At 32.2% G+C, this 26623-nt stretch overlaps 2 protein-coding genes across 2 annotated transcripts in view; one reads left to right on the forward strand and one right to left on the reverse strand.

Annotated features, from left to right (window-relative positions):
• LOC127738868 (eIF-2-alpha kinase GCN2-like) overlaps nucleotides 1-26623 on the reverse strand; it is a 96960-nt gene that overhangs the window by 69160 nt on the left and 1177 nt on the right. The window contains exons 2-9 of the mRNA XM_052250323.1: nucleotides 25651-25775; nucleotides 24961-25063; nucleotides 22200-22373; nucleotides 19548-19628; nucleotides 18462-18646; nucleotides 15958-16085; nucleotides 13296-13456; nucleotides 11161-11271 (exon numbers count right to left, since the gene is read on the reverse strand). Coding sequence (XP_052106283.1) covers nucleotides 11161-11271; nucleotides 13296-13456; nucleotides 15958-16085; nucleotides 18462-18646; nucleotides 19548-19628; nucleotides 22200-22373; nucleotides 24961-25063; nucleotides 25651-25775 — 1068 coding nt within the window. The remainder of the gene's footprint in view (nucleotides 1-11160; nucleotides 11272-13295; nucleotides 13457-15957; nucleotides 16086-18461; nucleotides 18647-19547; nucleotides 19629-22199; nucleotides 22374-24960; nucleotides 25064-25650; nucleotides 25776-26623) is intronic.
• LOC127738870 (uncharacterized) lies at nucleotides 927-3310 on the forward strand. Its single transcript, XM_052250325.1, has one exon. The coding sequence runs from the start codon at nucleotides 948-950 to the stop codon at nucleotides 2619-2621; it is 1674 nt and encodes a 557-aa protein (XP_052106285.1). The 5' UTR covers nucleotides 927-947; the 3' UTR covers nucleotides 2622-3310.

Genomic DNA, 26623 nt, shown 5'->3' on the forward strand with positions numbered 1-26623 from the left:
GAGATTTAGCGATTTTCAAAATTCTTTGGCGACTTAAATCGTCATTTCGCCGGCAAGATTATGGCCTGTATATTATGATTCTGTCAAAACCTCTGTTGCAGACTTTTTAAAGGTATGGATAGCTACTGATTATTAATGTGCATATATATATATATATAAAAATAAGGAGTTGTGGTATCATTGCAAATGAGACAAGGTCATCTATCCAAAAAATTCCAAAATGATGTTGATGTAAGCAGCATTGATGCTGATGCCTTCAACAATGAGCAAACCTCATCCCATATAGTCAGTTATAAAAGGACTGACATGACAAAATGTAAAACAATTCAAAAGAGAAAAACAACAGCCTGATTCATTCAAAAACAATAAACGAAAAACAAATATGACCGACAGCAACCAACTACAACCTCTGAATTACAGGATCTGTAAATTCTGTATGGCATATCAAAATTATTCTAATTGACTATTTGTTTAATAGATTGGTTTTTTTTTGGCTAAAAAATCTTGGGTTTTCTGTACTTTATTTGTCATCGTTTTTCTGACTGGCTTTTTTCTATACATTGTAATGTCTTATCACTTTATGCTAAAGTTATGTACATCATGTACTGTCAAGTGCCAGTTTACCATACGTTAAAATATCCATTTATTTTCCATTTTAACAGAACATTTAACTTTTAACTTTAGATTTGAGAGTCACTGATGAGTCTTATGTAGAAGGATTAAGCGTCTAGCTTTCCAAATTATAAGCCTAATGTATCTTTTATGGGTTTTTATAATATATATCTTGTTCTCAATCATAGACTTCACTTTTACACAATCAGAAAATCTAATGCCTCCTGATATCTTGTTTCAGTTTCTTAAGGAAGTAAACATTTGTATTTAACATTTAACATGTTGAAAAAAAGATCATAGAAGGAAGTGAAATATCTGAGACACATCTAACAAAAATGGCGTCCTCCCAGTCAGTTGGAGAAGGTCAAGTTCCTGTTAATTGTAAATTATGTGAAACAAATAGACCAATTCAGTGGAAATGCATGGACTGCAGTATTCTGATGTGTGGTCATTGCACCGACAAAGTACATTCAAAATTCAAAAATGCAAATGATCACAAGATTATCAGTTTAAAAGATGTAGGGATGCATAGGGAAGAGATGGATTTTACTAACATTAAATGTCTGGAACACACTGAACAATTGTCATGTCTTTACTGTAGTAAATGTGAAATCCTTGTGTGTCCAACCTGTATTACCAAAGTTCATAAGAAGCATCATTTAATCGAAATAAGTGATGCATACAAAATCAAAGTAAAAATATTGAAAAAAGGACAAAGTAAAATGCAGAAGAGTAATTCTAAAATGAATGTGAAGAAAGACCAGCTCAATAAACTAGTGTCAGCAGAAAATATAAAGTATAACAAAGAAAAACAAAATATTCTAAGTCATGAGAAAACCGTAAAAGAGCAAGTAGAACAATATTTTAAAGAACTCCAAAAAAAATTGGAACAGAATCATGAAACTGTTTTAATATCAGTCAAATCTGATCTTAATGCTATATCATTATTCACAAACCAGAAGGAGGACAAAATTACTGAAGTCCAGGACTGTATTGACATTTCCAATGCTTCTGAGTTCTTCAAAGAGGTCAAGAAGATGGAAAAATTCACTGAAACCCAAGAACCACGAACCAAGTCTAGCTATAGTTCTTCACCAAAATTTGTTCCAGGGAATATTAACCAATCAAACATTGGATCATTACAAGATGATGGAAACTTGTCAACAGAAATAAACATCTCCTTAGTCATCAATAATGAGTATCAGACTGAACTTGATGTAATAACATTTGTAAGACCATGCCTTGACCAGTCAATTTGGATAAGTTCCGGTTCTTTTGGAGTGTTACAGAGAGTAAAACCTGAAGGAACCAATCTAAACGTGATGTCTAAATTTAACATTGAATTGTATGGAATGGCAGTTACCCCATCTAATCAACTCCTTCTGAGTGTTTTAGGGGAAACAAGGTTACAACAAATCAGCAGTACTGGTACCCTGACTGATTCTGTTTATGATGTAAAACCTTTCTATCCCATTGCCATCCATGTTGTCAGTGACAATAAACTTATAGTAGGAGCTTATAATCCTGAACTAAAAAGAAGTGCTGTGATCATTATGGACAAGAAAGGAGACAAGAAGGCTGTATATGAACATGATAAACATAATCAACCGTTATTTATTCACCCTTGGCGTATAACATGTACCAGTAATGGAAATATACATGTAGTGGATAGAATTTCACATGACTGTGGTGAAGTAGTGGTCTTGGGAAAAGTTGGACATATAATAAACAAGTATACAGGTAATTCAACCATCAACAACAGAATCTTTCCACGACAAATTGCAACAACACCAAGTGACAATGTAGTTGTGATGGCTACCGAAAGCTTGCACTTCCTCAATGACAATGGTCATTTTATTTCACATTTCAATATGAAAAAAGTAGAAATAAAAATTCCAGGGTCCCATGCATTCAACACAGCTGGACAACTTTATATAGGATGTGGTAAGGCTGCAGGTAGTAAAACTAAAGAAGCAAAGCTATATAAGATAGACATTGAAGGATTCTAAAACATTCAAACTTTTATGGAACAGAAAAGTGCGAAATAGTATTAGGTAATCAATATTCATGTCACATGACAACTGGACTAATGATGTACAATAGAATATAGGTGTAATACCACCATTGATTTTCCCCTATTAGTCTTTGTTAAATTTGCACTTTTCAAAAAATTGTGCAGAATTTATCTTTGTTTCAAATAAAGAAATACTTGGCATGAGTCAAGTTTTATCCTGTCCAGTACTATAGAAAAAATTTCACATAACATTTCATTGCATATAAGAAAATAACCATCACTGGGAGTTAACCAATCAAATTTCCCCCCTTTTTTAACCTGTGTACAAGCTTTAGTAACCATGTAACCTCAAGTTTCCAAAATATTCTATAGAAACCCCAAATAAAAAATTAATTGTGCTTTGAAATACCCAAGATATATGTTTATGACCCAGAAATGTTTTACTGCAATGAAATGTAGGATCAATTACCTACAACTGTCAAATTCAAGGGAATATTTTTTTTCGACCTATTTTCGTATGCAACCGGATGTGACGTACTATGATTTGGTGGTATTACACCTAAAGAAGACTTTTTTGTTAAATAAACTGAATGTGACTTTTTTCCTTTGTAATACTGGTCATTTCAAGCATTCCTGTCAAGTTTTGTCATAATCAGTTCAACAGTTTGAGAAAAATCTAGTATAATGTAAGACTATATTATACTATATTGCTACAGCGATTCGAGCAAAATTTCTTCGAAAAATCCAAACCAAGCCGCATCATGATAGAATATAATGTGGACCAATAAATGATCAAATATTTATCTTATCTGCTTACAAACAGTTGAATATGATACAAAAGATGACTTTAGGATGATAAATACTACTAATGGACCTCTAAGTCTTCCTTATAAGGTCTCTTTTGATCCATTTATACCTCTCATTTCCTCAAAATTTCTACTTTTTAGGCCAATAAATAAAAATTTGGGGGTAACTTTCACTCATTTATGATAGAAATGTTATTATAAATGATTAATTGAAGTATTCAAGCTGAATGAACTATCCGTATAAAAGTTGACTGTCTCCAAGGAGGTTTCAATAAGTCCTTACGTAAAACTTAAATTTACGCCGCATTCCAGAGAAGGACATAAAAAGCTTTTCTTTTGGTGAATAATTTGTTGTTACTGCTTTAAAAAAACTAAGATTTTATCATAAATTCTCAGAAAATTGGAAACTGGAAAATTTGTCATATGTTACTCTATTTTAAACATCACAAACATGATAGTATAAGGAAACCGACAAAATTTCACAACCAGAAATTTCTATCTTCAGTCAAAAACTAAGATTTTTTTCACAAAATTTCTGAAAAAAGGAAACAGGAAAATTTGTCAAATGTAAGCAAATTAAGATTTTTGTCAATATTTTCAAAAATATATACTAAATGACAAACTATATTTATGATATCTATCTTAGTCATAAGCATCCTTTAGAAAAAAAATTCATCCAAAACTTGAAAAGTCAATAATATGTATACCGGTATTATGATTCTGTCAAAACCTCTGTTGCAGACTTTTTAAAGGTATGGATAGCCACTGATTATTAATGTGCATATATATATATATATATATAAAAATAAGGAGTTGTGGTATCATTGCAAATGAGACAAGGTCATCTATCCAAAAAATTCCAAAATGATGTTGATGTAAGCAGCATTGACGCTGACGCCTTCAACAATGAGCAAACCTCATCCCATATACCCGGTAGTCAGTTATAAAAGGACTGGCATGACAAAAGGTAAAACAATTCAAAAGAGAAAAACAACAGCCTGATTCATTCAAAAACCATAAACGAAAAACAAGTATGACCGACAGCAACCAACTACAACCACTAAATTACAGGATCTGTAAATTCTGTATGGCATATCAAAATTATTCGAATTGACTATTTGTTTAATAGATTGTTTGTTTTTTTGGCTAAAAAATCTTGGGTTTTATGTACATTATTTGTCATTGTTTTTCTGACTGACTTTTTTCTATACATTGTTATGTCTTATCACTTTATGTTAAAGTTACGTATATCATGTACTGTCAAGTGCCAGTTTACCATACGTTAAAATACCCATTAATTTTCTATTTTAACAGAATATTTAACTATTTAGATTTAAGAGTCACTGATGAGTCTTATGTAGAAAGATTGAGCGTCTAGCGTTTCAAATTATAAGCCTTGAATCTTTTATGGGTTTTTAAATATATATCTTGTTCTCAATCATATACTTCACTTTTACACAATCAGAAAATCTAATGCCTCCTGTTATCTTGTTTCAGTTTCTTAAGGAAGTGAACATTTGTATTTAACATTTAACATGTTGAAAAAAGATCATAGAAGGAAGTGAAATATCTGAGACACATCTAACCAATATGGCGTTCTCCCAGTCAGTTAGAAAAAGTCAAGTTCCTGTTATATGTAAATTATGTGAAACGAATCGACCACTTCAGTGGAAATGCATGGACTGCAGTATTCTGATGTGTGGTCATTGCACCGACAATGTACATTCAAAATTCAAAAATGCAAATGATCACAAGATTATAAGTTTAAAAGATGTTGGACTGCATAGGGAAGAGATGGATTTTACTAGTATAAAGTGTTATGAACACACTTGACAATTATCATGTTTTTACTGTAGTAAATGTGAAATCCTTGTGTGTCCAACCTGTATTACAAAATTTCATAAGAAGCATCATTTAATTGAAATTAGTGATGCATACAACATCAAAGTAAAAATATTGAAAAAAGGACAAAGTAAAATGCAAAAGAGTAATTCTAAAATGAACATGAAGAAAGATGAACTCAATAAACTAGTGTCAGCCGAAAATTCAAAGTATTTAAAAGTAAGACAAGATATTCTAAGTCATGAGAAAACTGTAAAACAGCAAATAGAACAATATTTTCAAGAACTCAAAAAAAAATTGGAACAGAATCATGAAACTGTTTTAACATCAGTTAAATCTGATCTTAATGCTATATCATTATTCACAAACCAGAAGGAGGACAAAATTACTGAAGTCCAGGACTGTATTGACATTTCCAATGCTTCTGAATTCTTCAAAGAGGTCAAGAAGATGGAAAAATTCACTGAAACCCAAGAACCACGAACCAAGCCTAGCTATACTTCTTCCCCTAAATTTGCTCAAGGGAATTTTACCCAATCAAACATTGGATCGCTACAAGATGATGGAAACTTGTCAGAAGAAATAAACATCTCTCTAGTCTTCAATAATCAATATCAGACTGAACTTGAGATGATAACATATGCAAGACCATGCCATGACCAGTCAATTTGGTTAAGTTCCAGTACTTATGGAATGTTACAGAGAGTAAAACCTGAAGGAACCAATCTGAAGGTAATATCTAAATTTAACATTGAAGTGTGTGGAATGGCAATTACTCCATCTAATCAACTCCTTCTGAGTGTTTTAGGGGAAACAAGGTTACAACAAATCAGCAGTACTGGTACCCTGACTGATTCTGTTTATGATGTAAAACCTTACCTTCCCTCGGCTATCCACGTTATCAGTGAAAATAAACTTATAGTAGGAACTTATGGTTTCATTGGTAGTGAACTAAAAAGAAGTGCTGTGATGATAATGAACAAGAAAGGAGACAAGGAGACTATATATGAACATGATAAACATAATCAACCTTTATTTACTAACAGTAGGCGCATAACCACTACCAGTAATGGAAATATACATGTAGTGGATAAGATTTCAGATGATTGGAGTGGTAAAGTAGTGATCTTAGGACAAGGAGGACATATAATAAACAAGTATACAGGTCATTCAACCATCAATAAGAGTAAACCATTCAAACCAGTAGACATTATGGCAACACCTAGTGACAATGTTGTTGTGATGGATTTTGATACTGACATCTTACACATCCACAATGACAATGGTCATTTGATTTCTTATTTCAATTTGAAAGAAATTGGAATAGAATTTTCATATTCTCTTGCCATCAACACAACTGGACAACTTTATATAGGATGCACTAGGGTTGCAGGTAGTAAAACTAAGGAAGCAAAGCTATATGAAATAAACATTGAAGGATTCTAAAACATTTAAACTTTTATGGAACAGAAACGTGTGAAATAGTATAAGGCAACCAATATTCCTGTCATATGACAACTGGAATAATGATGTGCAAATGAACATACCACAACTGATGAGACAGATATCTTGTGTTTAACAATAATGGATGAGAAATTCTTTTGCATAGTAGCATTATATCTTTTCTTTTTTTATGGAAAATATTACCTTTCAAGCATAACATTTTTAATAACATGAATCCCAATAACAGTCATTATGTAAAAAGTAAAAAAATCAATTTAATTGATAGTGAAATTATTTTTAGTTTGACATCCAACAAATATGGATAAAAGGAGACATATGATATTGACAATAAGACAGCAACTAAAAAACACAAAAGAGATCTAAACAAAAGAAATATATACATCAACATACATTCTTCAATGATAAGTGAATATACCAGAATTATTATCAACAACTTAATAAAAAATAAAATCAATTGTACAAACAATTGTTAATGGAGGTCTCTCCCTTTGCTAACATGAATTTTTGGTTGGTTGATTGGTTAGTGATTGATTTTTTTTGTTATACCAACCACCAACCAATCAAGTGACATTTTCTCAATATCGTTGAATACCAATTTTTCGTGGATTTAGTGGCTACAGGGAAACCACAAATTTAAATGTTCAACGAATTACAAATATTCTATAGAAATATATGCCGACTAAAACAAAACCATGAAATCAAATATCCACGAAAATGGAAGTTTTCTTCAATCCACGAAAATTGATATCCACGAAAATAAATGAATCCACAGTAGTTGATAAGTGTGTTCGGTGAATAATTGATTGATTGAAATTTGTATACAGTCAGGTTCGACGAATTTCACTTTAGTTAACTGAAGATTGGCATAGTTGGTTTGTAGATTGGTTTGCTAGCATGATTTATTGATAGATTGATTTCATAGCGAAAAAGAGAGAGGGGGTCCATGCAAATATGTTTATTTTGATTTAGAATATGATATTACTAGGAACATGCAAGTTAATTTCTTTATTTAACTGGGAATGAGTTAAGCCCTAAATCACACCCAAACAAGACATAGTAAAAACAATTTAATAGACAATATCATACATTTTGCCTTCAAGAAATTTATGAGTATGACAGACCTTTGAGAATCTCAGTTATACTGATTTTTCATGAGAGATGGGTGCGATTAAGTGCCTGACATATTTTTAAGACACTTGTTTATTGTTGAAGTGTGTATACTGAACCAAAGAACTCACCACCTCAATGTTGACAGGCTTGTGTAGATGAACTACTTAGACCTCTCACCAAGTGTAGATGAACTACTCAGACCTACATACTTTTGGCCTTTTAAGAAATATGTGAGTATGACAGACCTTTGAGAATCTCAGTTATATTTACTTTTTAAGACTTAGGCAATTAAGTGCCTGACATATTGTGTTGACACTTGTTTATTGTTGAAGTGTGTATACTGAAACCAAGAGGTGTTGTTGTATAAAAGGCATATAAAACACATACAATAAAAGCTACTTGTTGGTCGATTGATCAATTGTTGGTGTTAAACACCACCTTCCAGACACTTGGCTCTTTTATATTGATTAGTTTTATTGGTGGAGGAAGCAGGAGTACCAACAGAGACACACCAAAAATCTGCCAAATTACTGGTTGTTTGTTTGATTGATTGATTGTTCGTGTTTAACACCACTTTCACACCTGGCTATATTATAGTGATCAGAGATGCATCAACTTAAGGCAGGGAAACTTAATACTAGTCAATTAAGATCAGAGTCAAAAGCACCTTGCCCAATTGATTTGAAACTCACAACCTCAGTGTTTGACAGGCTAGTGTAAAAGAACTTCTAAGAACACTCACCCACCTAGACCCTTGCTTAACTGATAACAAGCTAAAAACAAGAATGTGTCCATAGTACACAGATGCCACACTCGCACTATCATTTTCTATGTTCAGTGGATCGTGAAATTGGGGTCAAAACTCTAATTTGGCATTAAAATTAGAAAGATCATATTGTAGGGAACATGTGTACTTAGTTTCAAGTTGATTGGACTTCAACTTCATCAAAAACTACCTTGACCAAAAACTTTAACCTGAAGCGGGACAGACAGACGGACGCACGGACCGAAAAACATAATGCCCCTAGGTGGGCATAAAAATTGCTGGAGAAAAAAATTAATTGACACAAAATTTATAGTGATAAATGTACACATTACATTCTATATTTACTGTATAAACGAGTAATGAACAAGTGTGGAAGCATGAAAGTGTCTTACCAGCATATCATTCATTTACAATAAATAACAACATGCTGAGAGTCTTCATGTACTGTTCATATGATAAATGTCAGACCAACAAACTTTTATGAAGAGTGAAAATGTCAGTTTATTCCTATAGGTTGCTACAGTTTTGTTGTCAGGCTACACAATAATAAATATATAGACAAAATATAATTGATCTCATCCTTAAAATAAAATGATTCGCTGGGGCGCAGCTTGATACGACCGCAGAGGTCGAACCCTGAACAGTTGGGGCAAGTATGGACACAACATTCAAGCTTGATACAGCTCTGAATTTGGATTGTGATTAAATATTTGACACAGCATAGGTTTCTGACACAGAATGAATGTGGTCTAATTTTTAAAAAATTTTAATTTACCTATTCAAACCATATCATTATTATTTGCTTTTATATATAAATCAGAAATAACCAATTTAAAATGGAAAATTTTAAAGAAAAAAAAATCCCCCCCCCCCAATTTTTTGAACCCCCTTATGATTCATCACCCCCAAACTCAATAACAGCCTTCCCTTTGTGGTATGGTACCTTGCAGTATAATTTCAGAGAGATCCATACACTTGAACACAAGTAATTGTCTGGAAACTAGAAAAATGCTTGTTTTTTTGCCCCTTTTTGGCCCCAAATTCCTAAACTTTTAGGGCAATTACCCCCAAACTCAAACCCAGCTTTCCCTTTCTGATATGGAACCTTGTAGTACAATTTCATAAGGATCCATACACTTACACACAAGTTATTGTCCTGAAACTAGAAAAATGCTTGTTTTTTTACCCTTTTTGACCCCTAATTCCTAAAATTTTGAGGCAATTACCCCCAAAATCAATCCCAGCCTTCCCTTAGTGGTATGGTACCTTGTAGTACAATTTCAGAGAGATCCATACACTTGAACACATGTTATTGTCTGGAAACTAGAAAAATGCTTATTTTTGGCCCCTTTTTCCTAAACATTTTGGGCAATTACCCCCAAACTCAAACCCAGCTTTCCCTTTGTGATATGGAACCTTGTAGTACAATTTCAGAAAGATTCATACACTTACACACAAGTTATTGTCATGAAACTAGAAAAATTCTTGTTTTTTGCCCCTTTTTTGGCCCCTAATTCCTAAAATTTTGAAGCAATTACCCCCAAAATCAGTCCCAGCATTCCCTTTGTGATATGGAACCTTGTGGTACAATGTCAGAGAGATCCATACACTAACACATAAGTTGTGTCTGGAAGTTACAAAAATGCTTATTTTTGGCCCCTAATTCCTTAACTGTTGGTACCATAACCCCCAAAATCAATCCCAACCTTCCTTTTGTGGTATTGAACCTTATGGTAAAATTTCATAGAGATCCATTCACTTAAACTAAAGTTAGAGTGCGAAAACCAATGTGTCTTCGGACGACGACGACAACGACGACGACGCCAACGTCATACCAATATACGACCGCAAAATTTTTTTGCGGTCGTATAATTACTAAAAATTGACAATCACACAAAAAATGAGTCAATGAAACATGAATTGATTATAATGATATCCATGGCCTAAAGTAGTCTATTATAGGTCATGTCACATTGAGCAATTCCTAAATTAGTGATCAGATTATTTTTGGAATTGACAGAGAATATACAAATATATTGGATATAAGATTACAAGTCATGAAAAATTAACTGATGCACCGACTCCAGAAAGCTCTAATCACTCAGGTCACATAAAATCACTGGTATTTTTACACATTTAAAATACCAGTATTGTACTTGGCAGTTCAAAGGGAAAGAAAAAAGAGAAGTGCATTTCCAGGGTTTTATATAATGTCCATTCCTATGATCAAATCTACAAGATCTTAAGAAGTGATTTCACAAGTCTGTAAAAGTTACTTGTATATAGTCATTAGCAGTAAACTAACAGAGAATAATATGTAGCAATTTGATATAGGTCAGGATAACTGCTTGTGATTTTGTGATCTCATATGAAACTGCTGAAGCTGTTATTCATCTTCACTAAAATGGGGATCTCCAACATTGTTCTGATACTATTTATTCGCAACAAAATATGTCTACCTGTATGAACATTTCTAAAATTGCTAAAACATGGTTTTCATCAGTTCTTGACATTATGGATAACTTATACTTCAAAAGTTTACTTACATAAACTGTACATTTCCCAGCTTCCTGTATATACTTTATTGCTAAGTAGTGAATTAAATTTTTATTTCGTAATCGTATCAAGCTGTGTATTTCTTGCTCAATACTGGTAATCTGAAATAATAAAACCTATGGTGTTAATTCAAAATATATTTTTTTTTACCATACTATTATCCCTATTAGATCATTTGAAATTTTGACATAACAAAACAATTACTTTTAGGCTTTTGGGAATCAGACATTTTCTCTAATGACGTCACAATTTTACAGGAACATCTGAGATGTCCAGTAATAGTGAACAAAGAGCAAAAAGATGTATTCTCATTATAATAAACGCTATATACATAAAAAAAATATATATAGTTCCTACACCTCTTCAGGTTTAACTAAAGAAACTAGAAACTGCTTTCCTTCTAGAACACCAGAGTTCACCCTGCCGGGTCTGAGTGGGATTGGCCTCTCTTAATCTTAAGTTTTCTGTGTACTGGTAGTGTCTTAGTTGAAATAAAATGCTCCGCAGGATGCAGCTTGATACGACCGCAGAGGTCCACCTCTGAACAGTTGAGGCAAGTACGGACACTACATTCAAGCTTGATACAGCTCTGAATTCTGATTGTGATTAAATATTTGACACAGCATAGGTTTTCTGACACAGAATGAATGTGGTCAAAGAACTGAAAAATTTTAAATTGGACTTTTACCTATTATAGTCCAATATCCAAAATCTGAATACACAGTTAGATTCAGTATATCCAAGTAAACAAAGAATTCAATTAATTTATTTGTCTTTATTCTTTTGACCGTGGTTTTGTCTCTCCTATGATTTTTTTAAAGACTCTTTAGTTATAATCTTTTTTATTTATGAATTCATTCAATAAAATACCGCTATTTGAAATAAATAAGAAAATATGTCTGATAAAAAAAATATACTGCAGCTAGAACACTTCCTGTTGCCTTTATTTACTAACTATAGTAACCATTTTGTGCAATGAAGATTTCATTTCACATCAATTTTCTTTAGAATCTTGGGCTCTTGGTTTTTTATTTTTATTTTGCAGGAAACTGCTGAAGAGTTTGGAAAGTCTTGACTAGAAAGTAACTGGCAAATTCATTAAAAATGTTGAAACTCAAAAATTCATATTCAAATGGAAAATAACTCAGACTTTTAAATGCAATTTGGACACAAATGGCATATATATATATGTATATGAGTATTTCTTGTTCAATGCTGGAAATCTGGAATAATAAAAGCAATAAATTCAAAATATAGAATATTGTACCAAATTATTATCACTTTTGGGACAACTCAGCAAAACTTAAAATTGAACATCACATACATGACTTTTTACCTTTTTATGAAAATTTAGTTTAAACAGTATTTATTAATGAAAAATTATAACAATGAAGTAGAACAATGTTACATGAAATTCAAATTAAATTTTTTATTAACCTCTCAACATTTTTCCATTTTTAGGTTTATCTCTCAATGACATTTAGAGTGGGGTGCTCATTTTCGCCATAATTTTCCATGTTTTTTGCAGTTTATGTTCAGACCTTTAAGTTTTTGAAGTATACTGATATTTCTATATGAAGATAACATCAAAAGCAAAATATTCTTAGCTTGAAACCAAACGTGTTTCTCTGAAAAAAATCATCTGAAAAGTTAGATTAAAGGCTATTTGAAATTTCCTGATGTTTTGTCATAGGGGGACACATATTCGCCGTTTTTACACATCTATTTAAAACCAAATAAATGCAGCTTTAAACAATATTTATCAAATCAATTTCTTTATAGGTGAATAGCAGACATTTCAAATGTGTAAAAAACTGAAATTTAGGGCAATCAGTCAAAGAATTAATAAGAAATACTTCTTTGAAATCTTTTTTTCATTCAGGAAATTGGCCGAAAATCGTTGTCCGTTTTTCTGTCCTTAGCGGTAAGTGCCGAAATTTTTTCTAAGTTTAAAAAATAATCATATTTGTTATAAACATATAATTTACCGGCATATTTCTTCCATTTCAGCAATCCTTTGAAGTTTCTACACCTCAAAATCATAAAACGGCGAAATTGTGTCCCCGGTGAATATATACGCCTCACTCTACCAATTATTTATTTGAGCTCATTTTTATTCATATACCTGTTTTAAGTAAGAAGCACCCTCTTTATCTTCATAATCAACTCTTTGAGTTCTCTTTTGTTTTATATGCCGCCACTTTAAAACCCATTCTGATATGGCTACTAATTCTCCACTGGCTGTATCTATCCCAGCATACACTGTACTACCATGGACACTATGACCTGAAAAATATTTATTCACTTAAAATTCATTTGCATAAAGGTACTAACTCTCAAGAAGCCATGTCAATCCAATCATCAAGTCTAAATAACCGTAGATGGATAAATGGAGATTAAACATAAAAAACAATTTAAATGCATATGCAGGACAAGGACGTGTTATTGAGATATGAGTATGAAACCTGTTCCCTACAAGACTGTTACATTGCTAGTTTACAGGATAACAGTCCATAGGAAGACGTTGTCACTCCTAAACAAAATGTTGCAATTTCAATACAGTCTTTTCTTTTACTACTTACTGCCCTGTGCTTGGCATAGAAACAGCGAAACCAATTTTTAAGTCTTCCGTTAGGCACCAAATTCTGCACACTGATAAACAGACCCTTTCCTGATAAATTTCAAAGCATAAATGTCCAATCATACTTCTGAGAAAAAAAAATGCTATATTTTCCCATGAAAATTTCAATGAAAAATTCTGTACATTTGTTTATGTAAAATTGTGCATTTACTCTGCATAGGTCTAACTGAGCATGCTCCCAATATAGTGCTAAAAGTCTTTTTTGCATAAAACAAGTAGGTTCCATTGGGAGTATTTTAGCAGTTGACATGAGCAGTTCCACTGTCAAAAAGCAATCATGAAAAACTTACATTCTCAACATTATTAGAAACTGAAAACAACACCTTATAAATTTCATGCATCCGAAGTGCTTTTCTGGATTTCTTTTCATCAGGTAGCTCAAAGCTGAATATTTGAAAGCCAAGAATGTATAAGAACCTAAGCAGTTGAAGAGTGATATAACCAAAAAGGATCTAAAGAAATAGCCAAATCCATCTACGGTCAACTTTGCCTGTGGGAGTTGAAACCTATTTTTAGAAATGTTTGTTATAAATCATCAGTACCAAAGTACTGACTACTGAGCTGATAATACCCTCGAGGTCTTATAGTCCACAAGCAGAGGTATCAACCCAGTGCTGTAAAAAATGAAAACAACACGTTATAAATTTCATGCATCCAAAGCGTATTAGGCTACAGACAAAATATTAAATCCATTCTCAATACAGAGGCTTAGTAAAAACTTTTCATTTCACACTTCGTAACAATTAGATGGACAAAGTGAATGTACTATTCTATCAAAGTTTGTAGAATAACTTTACACACCCAAATTTTCCTCATAGTAACACTACCTAAACATGTGTTATAAAACACTGCCTAAACATGTCATTAAACATTACCTAAACATGTGTTATAAAACACTACCTAAACATGTATTATAAAATACTACCTAAACATGTCATAAAACATTACCTAAACATGTGTTATAAAACACTACCTAAACATGTGTTATAAAACAGTACCTAAACATGTGTTATAAAACAGTACCTAAACATGTTATAAAACAGTACCAAAAAGAGGGACGAAAGATACCAGAGGGACAGTCAAACTCATAGATCGAAAACAAACTGACAACATCATGGCCAAAAATAAAAAGACAATCAGACAAATAATAGTACAGATGACACAACATAGAAAACTAAAGACTAAGCAACACGAACCCCACCAAAAACTGGGGGTGATCTCAGGTGCTCTGGAAGGGTAAGCAGATCCTGCTCCACATGTGGCACCCGTCGAGTTGCTTATGTTATTACAAATCCGGTAAATAGTCTAATTCGGTAAGTCACATTCGTGAAAAGGGAAGGGTATTGTAGTTACGACATAAGGAACATATCTGATATCATTTGTGAAACGGTTATTCCATAACGGTCAACCAACTCGTGATGGCGTCCGTAAAATTTACGAAGGGATGACTTCAACTTCACCATTTGGAACTCTTGGTTTAATAGCTTCCTTGTGAGCAGCAATCCTCTATCAAGGAAATCATGATAGGAAACACAAGCCCGGGAATATCGTATCAATTGGGAAATATATACTCCGTATGCAGGCGCTGCTGGAATGTTGCTACATAGAAATGGAAAGTTCACAATTGGGAAGCTGAAATCATCTCTTTTGTCGTAAAGTTTTGTTTTCAATCGACCCTCATTGTCAATTTCTAGATGTAAGTCAAGATATGAGGCAGACTTAACTGTATCTGTAGTATCCTTTATCTCTAGTTCGATGGGATAGATTCGTTCAACATAGTCACCAAATTTTGTATTATTTAGTGAGAGAACATCATCTATATAGCGGAACGTAGAGTTAAAGGATATTGCTAACTTCTTATCTCTCTTCCTAAGAAGCTCCTGTATGAAGTCAGCCTCATAATAATAAAGAAACAAGTCGGCAAGAAGAGGGGCACAATTGGTTCCCATTGGAATTCCGACAGTCTGTTGAAAAACACGTCCTCCAAACGTAACAAATATGTTGTCAATCAAGAAATCAAGCATCTTGATAATGTCAGTTTCAGAGAATATTTTGTTTGAATCAGAGTGATTCTTTACAAAGTAGGATTTATCCCTCCCCAAGACAAGATACTTGTATCTACGTTCGCCATGTTATAAAACATTACCTAAACATGTGCCTCTATGTATTGTTCTCTCTGATTTAGTATTGAAGGCTATAACCACTATCCCTCCAGTATGATCTTTACATTGGTGGTCAGAATCATCCATATCTCTCAATGGGGTACTGGTTCTCCTGAAAATACAAAAATTAAATATGTAAAGGAGAAAAAAATTCAGAATTTGCCACTTTTTTCACTAGAAACTATTGTCACTAGCAAACTTAATGGGATATAAGTCATTCAAACAAATAATTAAGTTAAATATCAAACTTGACCTCCATTTTGTCATCAGTAACAACATATTAAAAAAAAAGTTTTGACTGAAAAATTCATAAGTTATTGCACTGAAACGACATAAAGTGCCATTTTCCAATCTATCAAGAACCATTACTCCTAAACAGTAACAAACTTCTTTGCTGAGCGCAGCTGGATACGACCGCAGAGGTCCAACCCTGAACAGTTGGGGCAAAAAAGGACACAATATTCAAGCTTGATACAGGTCTGAATTTGGATTGTAATTAAAAATTTGACATATTACAGGTTTCTGAATAAATGTAGTCAAAGAACTTGAGATTGGTTATATGAAATGAATTTATATTCAATTAAAGATTTCTTGCTGTTGTGCAATACACTGTGCTGTTGCGCAATACTTAGTAAATCTGTTGTCAGACTATAAACAAATAAAGTTCAATTAATTCTCAATATCATATTAGAAATTTATGAAAATCAAAAGGGAGCTTACATAAATAGATATAAACAATTCACCAAAGTTTCATGAGAATTGCTGACAGCATTTTTGAGTTATTGTCCGAAAACTGGAAAATCCCCAAGTTTTTAATGAATAAAACCCCATAACTCAGAAATGTAAAATGTAAAGTTTATAAAATTCTAAAGGGAGCTTACATCAATAGATATAAACAATTCACCAAAGTTTCATAAGAACTACTAAAAGCATTTTTGAGTTTTTGTCCGAAAACAAACCTAAACACAAACATTAACTTGTAAACTATGTAAAAGTTTCAAAGTCAATGCAATGAACCATGATGAGGGGGTGGGGCTATATAATCTCCATACAACAATACTTGCAAATGCCAATAAATTTGCATATCAAATATCATTGACGTAACATTAGCAGTTCATCTTAAACTGAATACCAATTAACATTGGCCTACCACTAATGGTTCCCCTTGAACTGACCTAATCACAAACTAATAAATATAAACTAAGCAAAATTTTCAGAGTCAATAGACCATGACTAAGGGGGCGGAGCCAAATATTCTCCATGGAAATGAGATATGTCAATGCTTATACAACTGCATACCAAATATCATTGACCTACCACTAGTGGTTCCCATAAACTGACCTAATCACAAACTAATACATGTAAACTAAGCAAAAGTTTCAAAGTCAATAGACCATGACTAAGGGGGCGGAGCCAAATATTCTCCATGGAAATGAGATATGCCAATGCTTATACAACTGCATACAAAATATCATTGACCTACCACTAGTGGTTCCCATAAACTGACCTAATCACAAACTAATACATGTAAACTAAGCAAAAGTTTCAAAGTCAATAGACCATGACTGAAGGGGCAGGGTTAATTAATCTCCATGGAAACGAGATATGCCAATGCTAATACAACTGCATTACAAATATCATTGACCTACCACTTGTGGTTCACCATAAACTAGACCTAATCACAAACTAATACATTGTTGACACCGCCGCCACCAACGCTGGAAACAGCATACCTACGTCTCGCTATTTGACTCTGTCAAGGCGAGACAAAAACTAGTGTTTACGTATTTATCCAATATTGGATATTCACAGATGAAACAGATAAATGCTTTTGTTGAAAAGTCATTACCACAAAAATACGAAAGTAGTTAAATTCTGGTGGAAAAATTCTTAAATATAACATTTTTCTTCTATTATACATACCGGGTAATGTGAAAATATGACCAAGATTGGTATTTTTCATTTATATTTAAATGTGTATTTGCAAATCATCCATGTGTAGTTTCAGAAAATGTCCTTACAAAATGTTTCCATCGCACACTGAACAAATTGGAAATTCACTTGCAAGGCAATTAATGATAACAGAATTATCAGTTTTCCCTTTGTTAGTAAACTTTCAGTTAGTACTTATTCAAAGAAAACAATGAGCAGTTATATGAAATAACTTTTAATCATTTACTCTAATCAAATAACAAATATGTGCAATGTAGCTATGTTTTCTTTGTCATAATAAAATAATATGACTATTTTCTTGATTCTGCATCCATGAAGTATATTTGATCTACCAAATGAAAATTTGAGAAACATGACAATTTAGGTACAAGTATATGTATGTTAAGGTAAGTGTAGTTTTCCATGTTGATTGACATAAATCTACTTAAACTTTTGTTTTTAACAACTTAAATTTAACCATAATTTCTTAACCAAATTTCAATTTGATTGCTTTTTTTTTAAGTGGGCATAAAATAAAAACATAACAACTACATACCTTCTTCTCTTATCCTGGTTATATTTATTCTCATTACTTGGAAGCACAATTAATGGTGAGGGTGAATGTGACATTCTTGGTCTTCTAGGAGTACTTGGGGTACCAATTGGGGAACATGTTGGTACTTCAGTAATAGGAGTAGCTGGTACAGTTTTCTCTTGTTCTGTTGGTTTCTCATCAGATATCTAACAACAGAAATTATTGGCATAATATTAATATACTGTGGAATCATTTATTTTAGTGGATTCCAATTTCCGGAGAACGGAGAAAATGTGTGTTTTGTATGTTACTTAATCTCAGGGTTTTTTAATTTCACCTATATTTAGAAAAATATGGTGGATATTAACAAAGAATTAGGTAAATTTATACAATTAAATGATGCAATAAAAACAAAACCTACTCCAATGGAAATCATATGTTTTACATAAGTTATCTGCTCTTGATAAAATCTATAGCAGGCAATTTATAATTTTATAAATACCGACCGTGCGAGACCTTTATAGCCAGTCAAGGTTGTTAATACCCCCATCATCAACAATTTTATAAAATATCATCCTTACAAGACAATCTCAATAATGTTGGAAGATTGAAAACTAGAAACATTGTAATAAAAAATATAGCAAAAGACAAACATAAGAACATGAGATGAAAAACAACAATCAAGCGCTGTTCCTTTGCTTTTTGTGTGTTTTTTGCTGTGCATATACTGATTTTGTGTCATGGATGGATACCCCATATCCTTTGTTTTTCTATTATAGTATGCAGACATAAACAAACATATGCTTATAGGATATCATGCCCTGCTTGCACTATTAAATTTCAGAGTTTAGTTCACTATGATATCTGGGTCAAAACTTTACTTTGGCATATATTTTAAAAAGTTCATATCATAATGAACATGTGGACAAAGTTTAGAGTTTATGTGAGCATAACTTCATGGTAATGTACCTTAAACCACCAAAATGGTAACCTATCTTAAACTAATACTTTAACCTGATATGGGATGGACAGATCGATTCACAAACCAGAAAACAATGCCCCCTTCTATCATAGGGGAGTCAAAAAGTATAAATATTTGAATTCTACCTGTTTAGTTTCCTTTATTTTCTTTGTTTCTTCTTTCAGAGCATGCTGTCTCTTCTGTATTTCATCTTCAAGAAGCTGTCTCTGAAACAAACAAAACAACAGGATTTGCAAGGGAATGTATAAAATTCATATCTGTGAATTTAAATTCAATTTAAAGGAAAAACTGAACATGGGTGTTGGCGCATTCAAACATTTCTTACCCGGCCATGTTCTTTATGCACCTGTCCCAGGTCAGCAGCCTGTATTTCAGTCGTTGTTGTTGGTTCATGTCTGTCTTTTTTTTTCGTAAACTGTTTTCTTATAAGTTAGGCTGTTAGTTTTCTCAATTGAATTGTTTCATATTTTTCATGTCCAAGCCTTTTATAGCCGACTGTACAATATGATTTTTCTCATTGTTGAAGGTCTTACGGTTGCCTATAATGGCTTACATCCACTTCATTTGAACTCTGTTGGATAGTTATCTCATTGGCAATTATACCACATCTCCGTATTTTTATACAGTATCATTATTTTACTTTCAATAAATATATTACACATCATTGAGACATATGAATTGTTATAAATGGAGAGCTCACAGTATTTTACAAATTATTTTGCAATGATCATATGGATTGACAGTTGTATTCCCATACAAAATGTTACTTTATCTTTGTTTCTAAGTCTTCTTAGTTACTAGTCTTAAAAGTTACAAAATCTTTTACAAATTTGAAAATAACATTTTATTGCTCTAACACTTCAGGAAAGTATTTTTCTCATGATAAACAGAATATACTGGAATATAATGAAAATAATTTTTATATTCGCATTTACTTCAAGTAAAAGAATATCAAATCTTTTTCAAAACCTTTTAAGGGGAAAACATTTGAGTCATGTCTGAACAGGTTTTTTTTTAACATAGAAAATTATTGATTGTTTGTTAATAATGTGAGCACCATACTCAATTTTTTATCCAGTCAAGTGTTCATTTTGTTATGTGGTCTAAATGACCTTAGAGATCCCTTATTTCTATTTGTTAATGTTCTTATATATAAACTAGAAAAAACAGTGAACAAATCTCACAAATTGCTACCCCCAACCCCAAATCTCTTCCACTACTACATCTGAAAATCTAGCTATTTATTTTGAAGTAGTAACAGATATAAAAAGCCTACCCCAAAATAAATCCAAACAACAATTATAAGAGGTGCAAAATGTTGTTAACTTGTTTTATTTCTTAATGTCATAATGAAATACTCAGTTGTTTAAGATGAATTGCAGAATTCAAAATGCAAATGAAGAACGGTAAAAGTGACCCTACCCAAATTTGAACTTGATCTGAGTTTTGTGGTAATAAGTATTGTGTATAAGTTTCATAGCATTTGGTTGTGGCAAACTAAAGTTAGAGAACGGAAACAAAAAATTCAGCAATTTTCCATTTGTAAAGGGGCATAACTCTAGAACGGTTAAAGTGACACCACCATAATTCAAACTTGATCTGTATTTTGTGTTAATAAGCATTGTGTATAAGTTTCAAAGCATTTGTTGAGGCAAACTAAAGTTAGAGAACGGAAACAAAAAATTCAGCAATTTTTCCATTTGTAAAAGGCATAACTCTAGAACGGTTAAAGTGACACCACCATAATTCAAACTTGATCTGTATTTTGTGGTAATAAGCATTGTGTATAAGTTTCATAGCATATGGTTGAGGCAAACTAAAGTTAGAGAACGGAAACAAAAAAATCAACAATTTTTCCCTTTGTAAAGGGGCATAACTCTAGAACGGTTAAAGTGACACCACCATAATTCACACTTGGTCTGTATTTTGTGGTAATAAGCATTGTGTATAAGTTTCATAACATTTGGTTGAGGCAAACTAAAGTTAGAGAAAGGAAACAAACTTTTGGACGTACGGACGGACGGACACACAGACAAGGGTAAAACTTAATGCTCCCTCCGCTACGGCGGGGGCATAAAAAGGGTTTTTAATCTACATTATTAAGTATTTTGTTGACAGCTTGGGTAATAAATTATGAATAAATTCATTTAGAAAACTTTTCTAGGTTGTCAGCAATCAGTGGACAAAAGAATTAACTAATGCAAATATTGTAGTTTTATGCTAGAGTTATTCCCCTTGAATTTTTTTTCCACACCTGATAAAGTAAATACAAAATTGTAATTTGTAAGCAGGCAAAACAAAACTTTTCATTAGATTGCAAAATTAATGAAGAATTAAGAAATATTTATTTCATTGAAATACAACAATTTTATACTGATTTTTATTTTTAAAGACCCATTGAAATGGATGACACTTATGCCTGATTTCTTAATTGATTTATTTACTGTGTGTCATAAAATATATTTAGTGTTTTTGAATTAGTCACAAACTTATTTAGTTTATATGACAAGAAAGATTTAAAATTGAATCTTTAAAATGGCACCATGGTGTAATCTGGATAAATTTAACGTATTATAAAGTTTTGGCTAAGATTTCCATGATCCCATAGTGCTATTTGAAAATACTGTGGAAACACTATCTGTCCACACAATCTGTCCAGACATTTTTTGTTATTTCTAATTCATTTGAGAAGAGCATAACTCCATAGTTTTGAATTATATGGTGTAAGGTCAAAGGTCAAGGGCAAATCACTGTAATAATCAAACAAAAACCTCTACCTCTTTTTCTTCTTTTCTTTTTAGAAAATCAAGTCTTTTCTGTTGTTCTAATTTTTGTTTTTCTTGTTGTTTCAATTGGTTACTCAACATTTCTTCATAAAAAGATTTCTGTGGACCTTTGTAATTATCACGCAGAAATGTCTGTACATGCTGAGCTAGCTCTAGTACCATAACCTGAAAAGGGTATAAAAAGGAAATTCTGAAACAACATTTTAAACATTTGTATTTGAAGTAAAGAGATGTTTTGAGCTTGTTTGTCACATTATCATTTTTTATACTGATGGTAAAAAGTTTAAATGAAAATTTACAATATTTCCATGTGGTTAATCTATTATATATAAAAAGGCTAACATGGAATGAGAATTAATTCTGTCAAGGAATATGAATATGAAAAAACACAATAAAGAATCATATATCATGTACTGTAAAAAAGTGGTATATTTTCATATGGGATTTAATTTCGCTATTAAAATAAAATCATGAAAATATCCCCCTTGAGTGAATTTGAAAATTAAAAAAGATAAGGGACAGGAAAAATGCAATTATAAACCTCGAAAACAGGTTCGATCAATTTAGATATGAGCAATGTAAACTAATTGATCCTTTGAATAAACTTATTTTTAAAGGATATCAATTTACCACTAGTAAAGACTTTAAATATTGTTTTATTGGTATTATTGGTATTAAAACTGATTTCATTTTTGAAAAAAATAAAATATAACTAAATATATATCGTTATATATGTACAGTTATGAGAACTAATGATCCTACATCCTGTCGATAGTTTACTTAAATTTTAGCATTGCATAAGGTCATGTGTTTCTCAGACTGTTTATGACGTCTTTACACTAAATCCTGTTGGATGTGCAATGATTGATACTTTAGTCTGGGAGAACATGATTTATTTATTAGTTGTATTTGGCTTTCAAATAGCTTGCAGTAACTGCGAAATTCTCATATTTATTTGCTTTGTGTCTATTGTTTTAATGTGAGTTCTTTTCTTGCCTCTTACCAATCTTTTGTGTTAAGCCCATTGCAACTGAAATTTACAGTTTGTTCTTATGTTGTGCTGTACACCACTATCTCAGGCTAGGGGAGGGTTGAGCGCTCACAAACATATTTAACTTCATCAAATTCTTTATGTGCCTGTCCCAAGTCAGGAGCCTGTAGTTCAGTGGTTGGTGTTGGTTCAAGTCTGTCATACTTTTTTTCCTTAAATGGTTTTGTTTTGAATTAGGCCATTAGTTTTCTCAATTGAATTGTTTCACAATTTTCATGGTGGGCATTTTATAGCCAACTATACTGTCTGGGTTTTTCTCTTTCATTGGCCCCCCAAGGGTGACTGGGGAATAGAAGTATGGTCACCATTGGTCTTCCTCCGACCGGCAGTAAAACCCTTGCTAAAGTGGGGCTTTCGTTTGGCTGTGAGGGATGTACAAATTTGCAGTCACGTCCGATCAGAATGGGGATGTTAAATCCGATGTCTCGTGTAGAGAGAGTGCCACGCTCTTTGCACGTTAAGAACCCTTGAACAACTCTTTGGGGGTCCGTAGGTGACCTGTTGCCAGGCTAAATTTCTGCCCCTATCCAATATACCCTCATTTCCCGTGGCAGTCTAAATTTCTCCGACCTTAATCCTGGACGCCCCCTTTACAGAACCTACCTATTGTATTTATTGTTAATTTGTTCTCGTCCTGATTATGCATGAAATATTTGCCACTGGACGTTAAGCAACCAACAATCAATCAATCAATCTCTTTCGTTGATTAAGTGGGTACAGAGATTTTAAATGTTCAGTGAAATTTTTTCTTATTAATTTGTATGCACAATTGTCGAACTTTGAATGACAATCAATGATTCTTTTCAGTCTTTTTTTTTACCACAATCTTATCCTCCCTGCCAATAAATAAAATGTATTACTTGATGCAACTTACCACCAGAATTGGTTTATAAATTATGAACAATCTCATAAAGCTACTCTTTTACCCTAGTTTTCATTTCTGTGCAGGTTTTAAAATGGAAACCCAATTTTTAAGTGCGATATTTCCTGAACCATTATTTGTCTAGTCATCTATTTGTTTCAAATGGTTCTTTTATTTCCTCTTTTTTTGCTTATTGCCTTTCAAATGTCCGAATAACTTCATCTAAATTTAGGCGGATTAACCACAGTTTGAGAATAGAAACTGGGAGACATTGATGAATTCTAAATACCAATTCAGGAAAATTTTAAGCTCCTACCCAGATGTGATTGGCTCTGTCGCCACTATTTACTTAACTTAATAGAAAAAGTACATTTTTTTCAAGAGTGCCCTCTTTATAATTCACTAAGATTAGAATTCTAAGAAAAATCAATGTCCATATTTTCCAAACCTGGCAAACATTTATTTAGAAAATCTTTTTATCTGGATCATGATAAATGAAGATTTAGATTTTAGTACACTATTAAGTCTGTATCTAAATAAAATTTTCCAGATGAGACAGGAGAAAAAGAGATAAAAGTTAAAGTGAACAAACAGAGTTATCCCTCTTTGTACTGGTAATCTCCTCCCCTATATTTCTATATTTGTTCTCAATTATTTATCAGGATGTATGTTAGATTGCATGTGATGTGTATGTTTGGGTATTGTATAAAATAAAAAAATATATTCTACCTCTTCAGTTTAAAAATGTCAATCTATTGAATCTAAACAAAAAATTTTACTTTCACATGACTAGGCTATTGTACAAAATTGTAGGTTTTTCTACTTTGCACATAAATTACCTCTCCAACCATTGATTTGGATCGTTCTACTAGTTCTGTATTCAACACAGCAATTTGTTCATTAGACAGTCCTTTGGCATTTTCTAGTCTTATTTCTGGTACCCTTTAAAAAGAAACATCTTTAACAGTATTAAATCTTTAAAGATATGTTATTTATCAAGCAATATTTCACAAATATCCATAAAATGTAAAAATTGTAGAACTATAGTTTTGTCTTAAACTGCTGTATTAAATCTTTATCATTTAATCGTCTTAATCAAATTTATAACTGAATGTTGTTGAAGTTGTTTGCTCACTGAAGACTGTATTATGCCTCTTAATATCTTCGTTTACTTTATTTCTGTTGTTGGGTTGCTGTTCCACTGACTCATATCATATACTTGTTTTGATATCATGATTTTGAATACTCAATAATTTCTGGGCAAATTTGTTTGTTTGTTTTGTTGCATTGCTGTCTAATTGCTGTGACTGCCATATCTGCATTAAATTATATACTGTAAATTCAGAAATTATTGCAAGGTTTTTATTAATGTGAATAATGCAACTGGGTGAGAACTGCAATAAAAAGATCTTGCAGTCTGATATCTGATACATATAACTGTTATCAGAATAAATGCACACAATGACTTCTGAAATTACAGTAATATAAATAGCAATATTTTATTGGAAATAATCTTTTCCTTAACTTACTCATCAGGATATTTATTTGGACATTTTATAACCATATGAATCATGCTATCACTGTCAGTCGTCCCAGCTACACTTTCTGACTGCTGCTGTTTCAATACCAAGCATATATGTAGAGGTCTCTCAACCTAAAAAAACACAGAAACACACATAAATATATTTATACATTACTGGACAACAAAAGAGAACTTACAGTAAACAGTGTTTCTGTTAAAATTTACTCTTTATATGGTGATTTTTCACAGTGAATCTGGTGATTCACTCTAAAATACCCCTTCGTATATTCCTTAGGTCATATATCATTATCACAGGATTGCAAATCAAGTATTTTAATGACTTAAAACACCAGTAATTTCCATGTAACTTGTTTCATATAGCTATAATGTTGTGAAAATTTTATGAAAACATATTTTAAAATGTCCAATCTTTTCGGTTAAGAGAGATTTTCAACAAATGTGTCATTATGATGTCATACATGTAAATGTTCATGTAGGTGATTTTTTTTTCAAAATCATGATTTTTTTTGCATAAGATGGTAAAATTTATGACAGTTTTCTATAAGAATAAGATTAACAGTGGTGCCACCTCTTGTCCACAGATATTTTTGCTAAAAATTCTTTACTTTTCCACCAAAATTTCAATGAGCAAGGGGTGGTGCAACACACATCATGAAAAAATGTTGAAAAACTATTACATTGTAGGTGTCTAATTTCTTGGAGAATGGACTAAAATGGAAATCTATTCTTATTTCAGGCTAGTATATTTATAAATATGAAAATATCAACCAAAATGCATTATATTCTGAAACTACAAATTGGGGAGCAAATGCCAGAAATTGATATCATACATTTTGAACATGCTGACATCTTGAATCATGTCAGGAGTGTTGATCCTATTGGGTTTTATTTTTAGCAGCAGTATCCAACCAACAGCTACATGTATGACTACCTTCGTGTATTATGGAGCACATTTTTGC

Source organism: Mytilus californianus, unplaced genomic scaffold (assembly GCF_021869535.1).
Source record: "Mytilus californianus isolate M0D057914Y unplaced genomic scaffold, xbMytCali1.0.p SCAF_4, whole genome shotgun sequence".
Lineage (NCBI taxonomy): Eukaryota > Metazoa > Mollusca > Bivalvia > Mytilida > Mytilidae > Mytilus > Mytilus californianus.

Excerpts from the sequence above, each read along its gene's own strand:
- LOC127738870 (XM_052250325.1), top strand. The coding sequence starts at position 948 with ATGGCGTCCTCCCAGTCAGTTGGAGAAGGTCAAGTTCCTGTTAATTGT.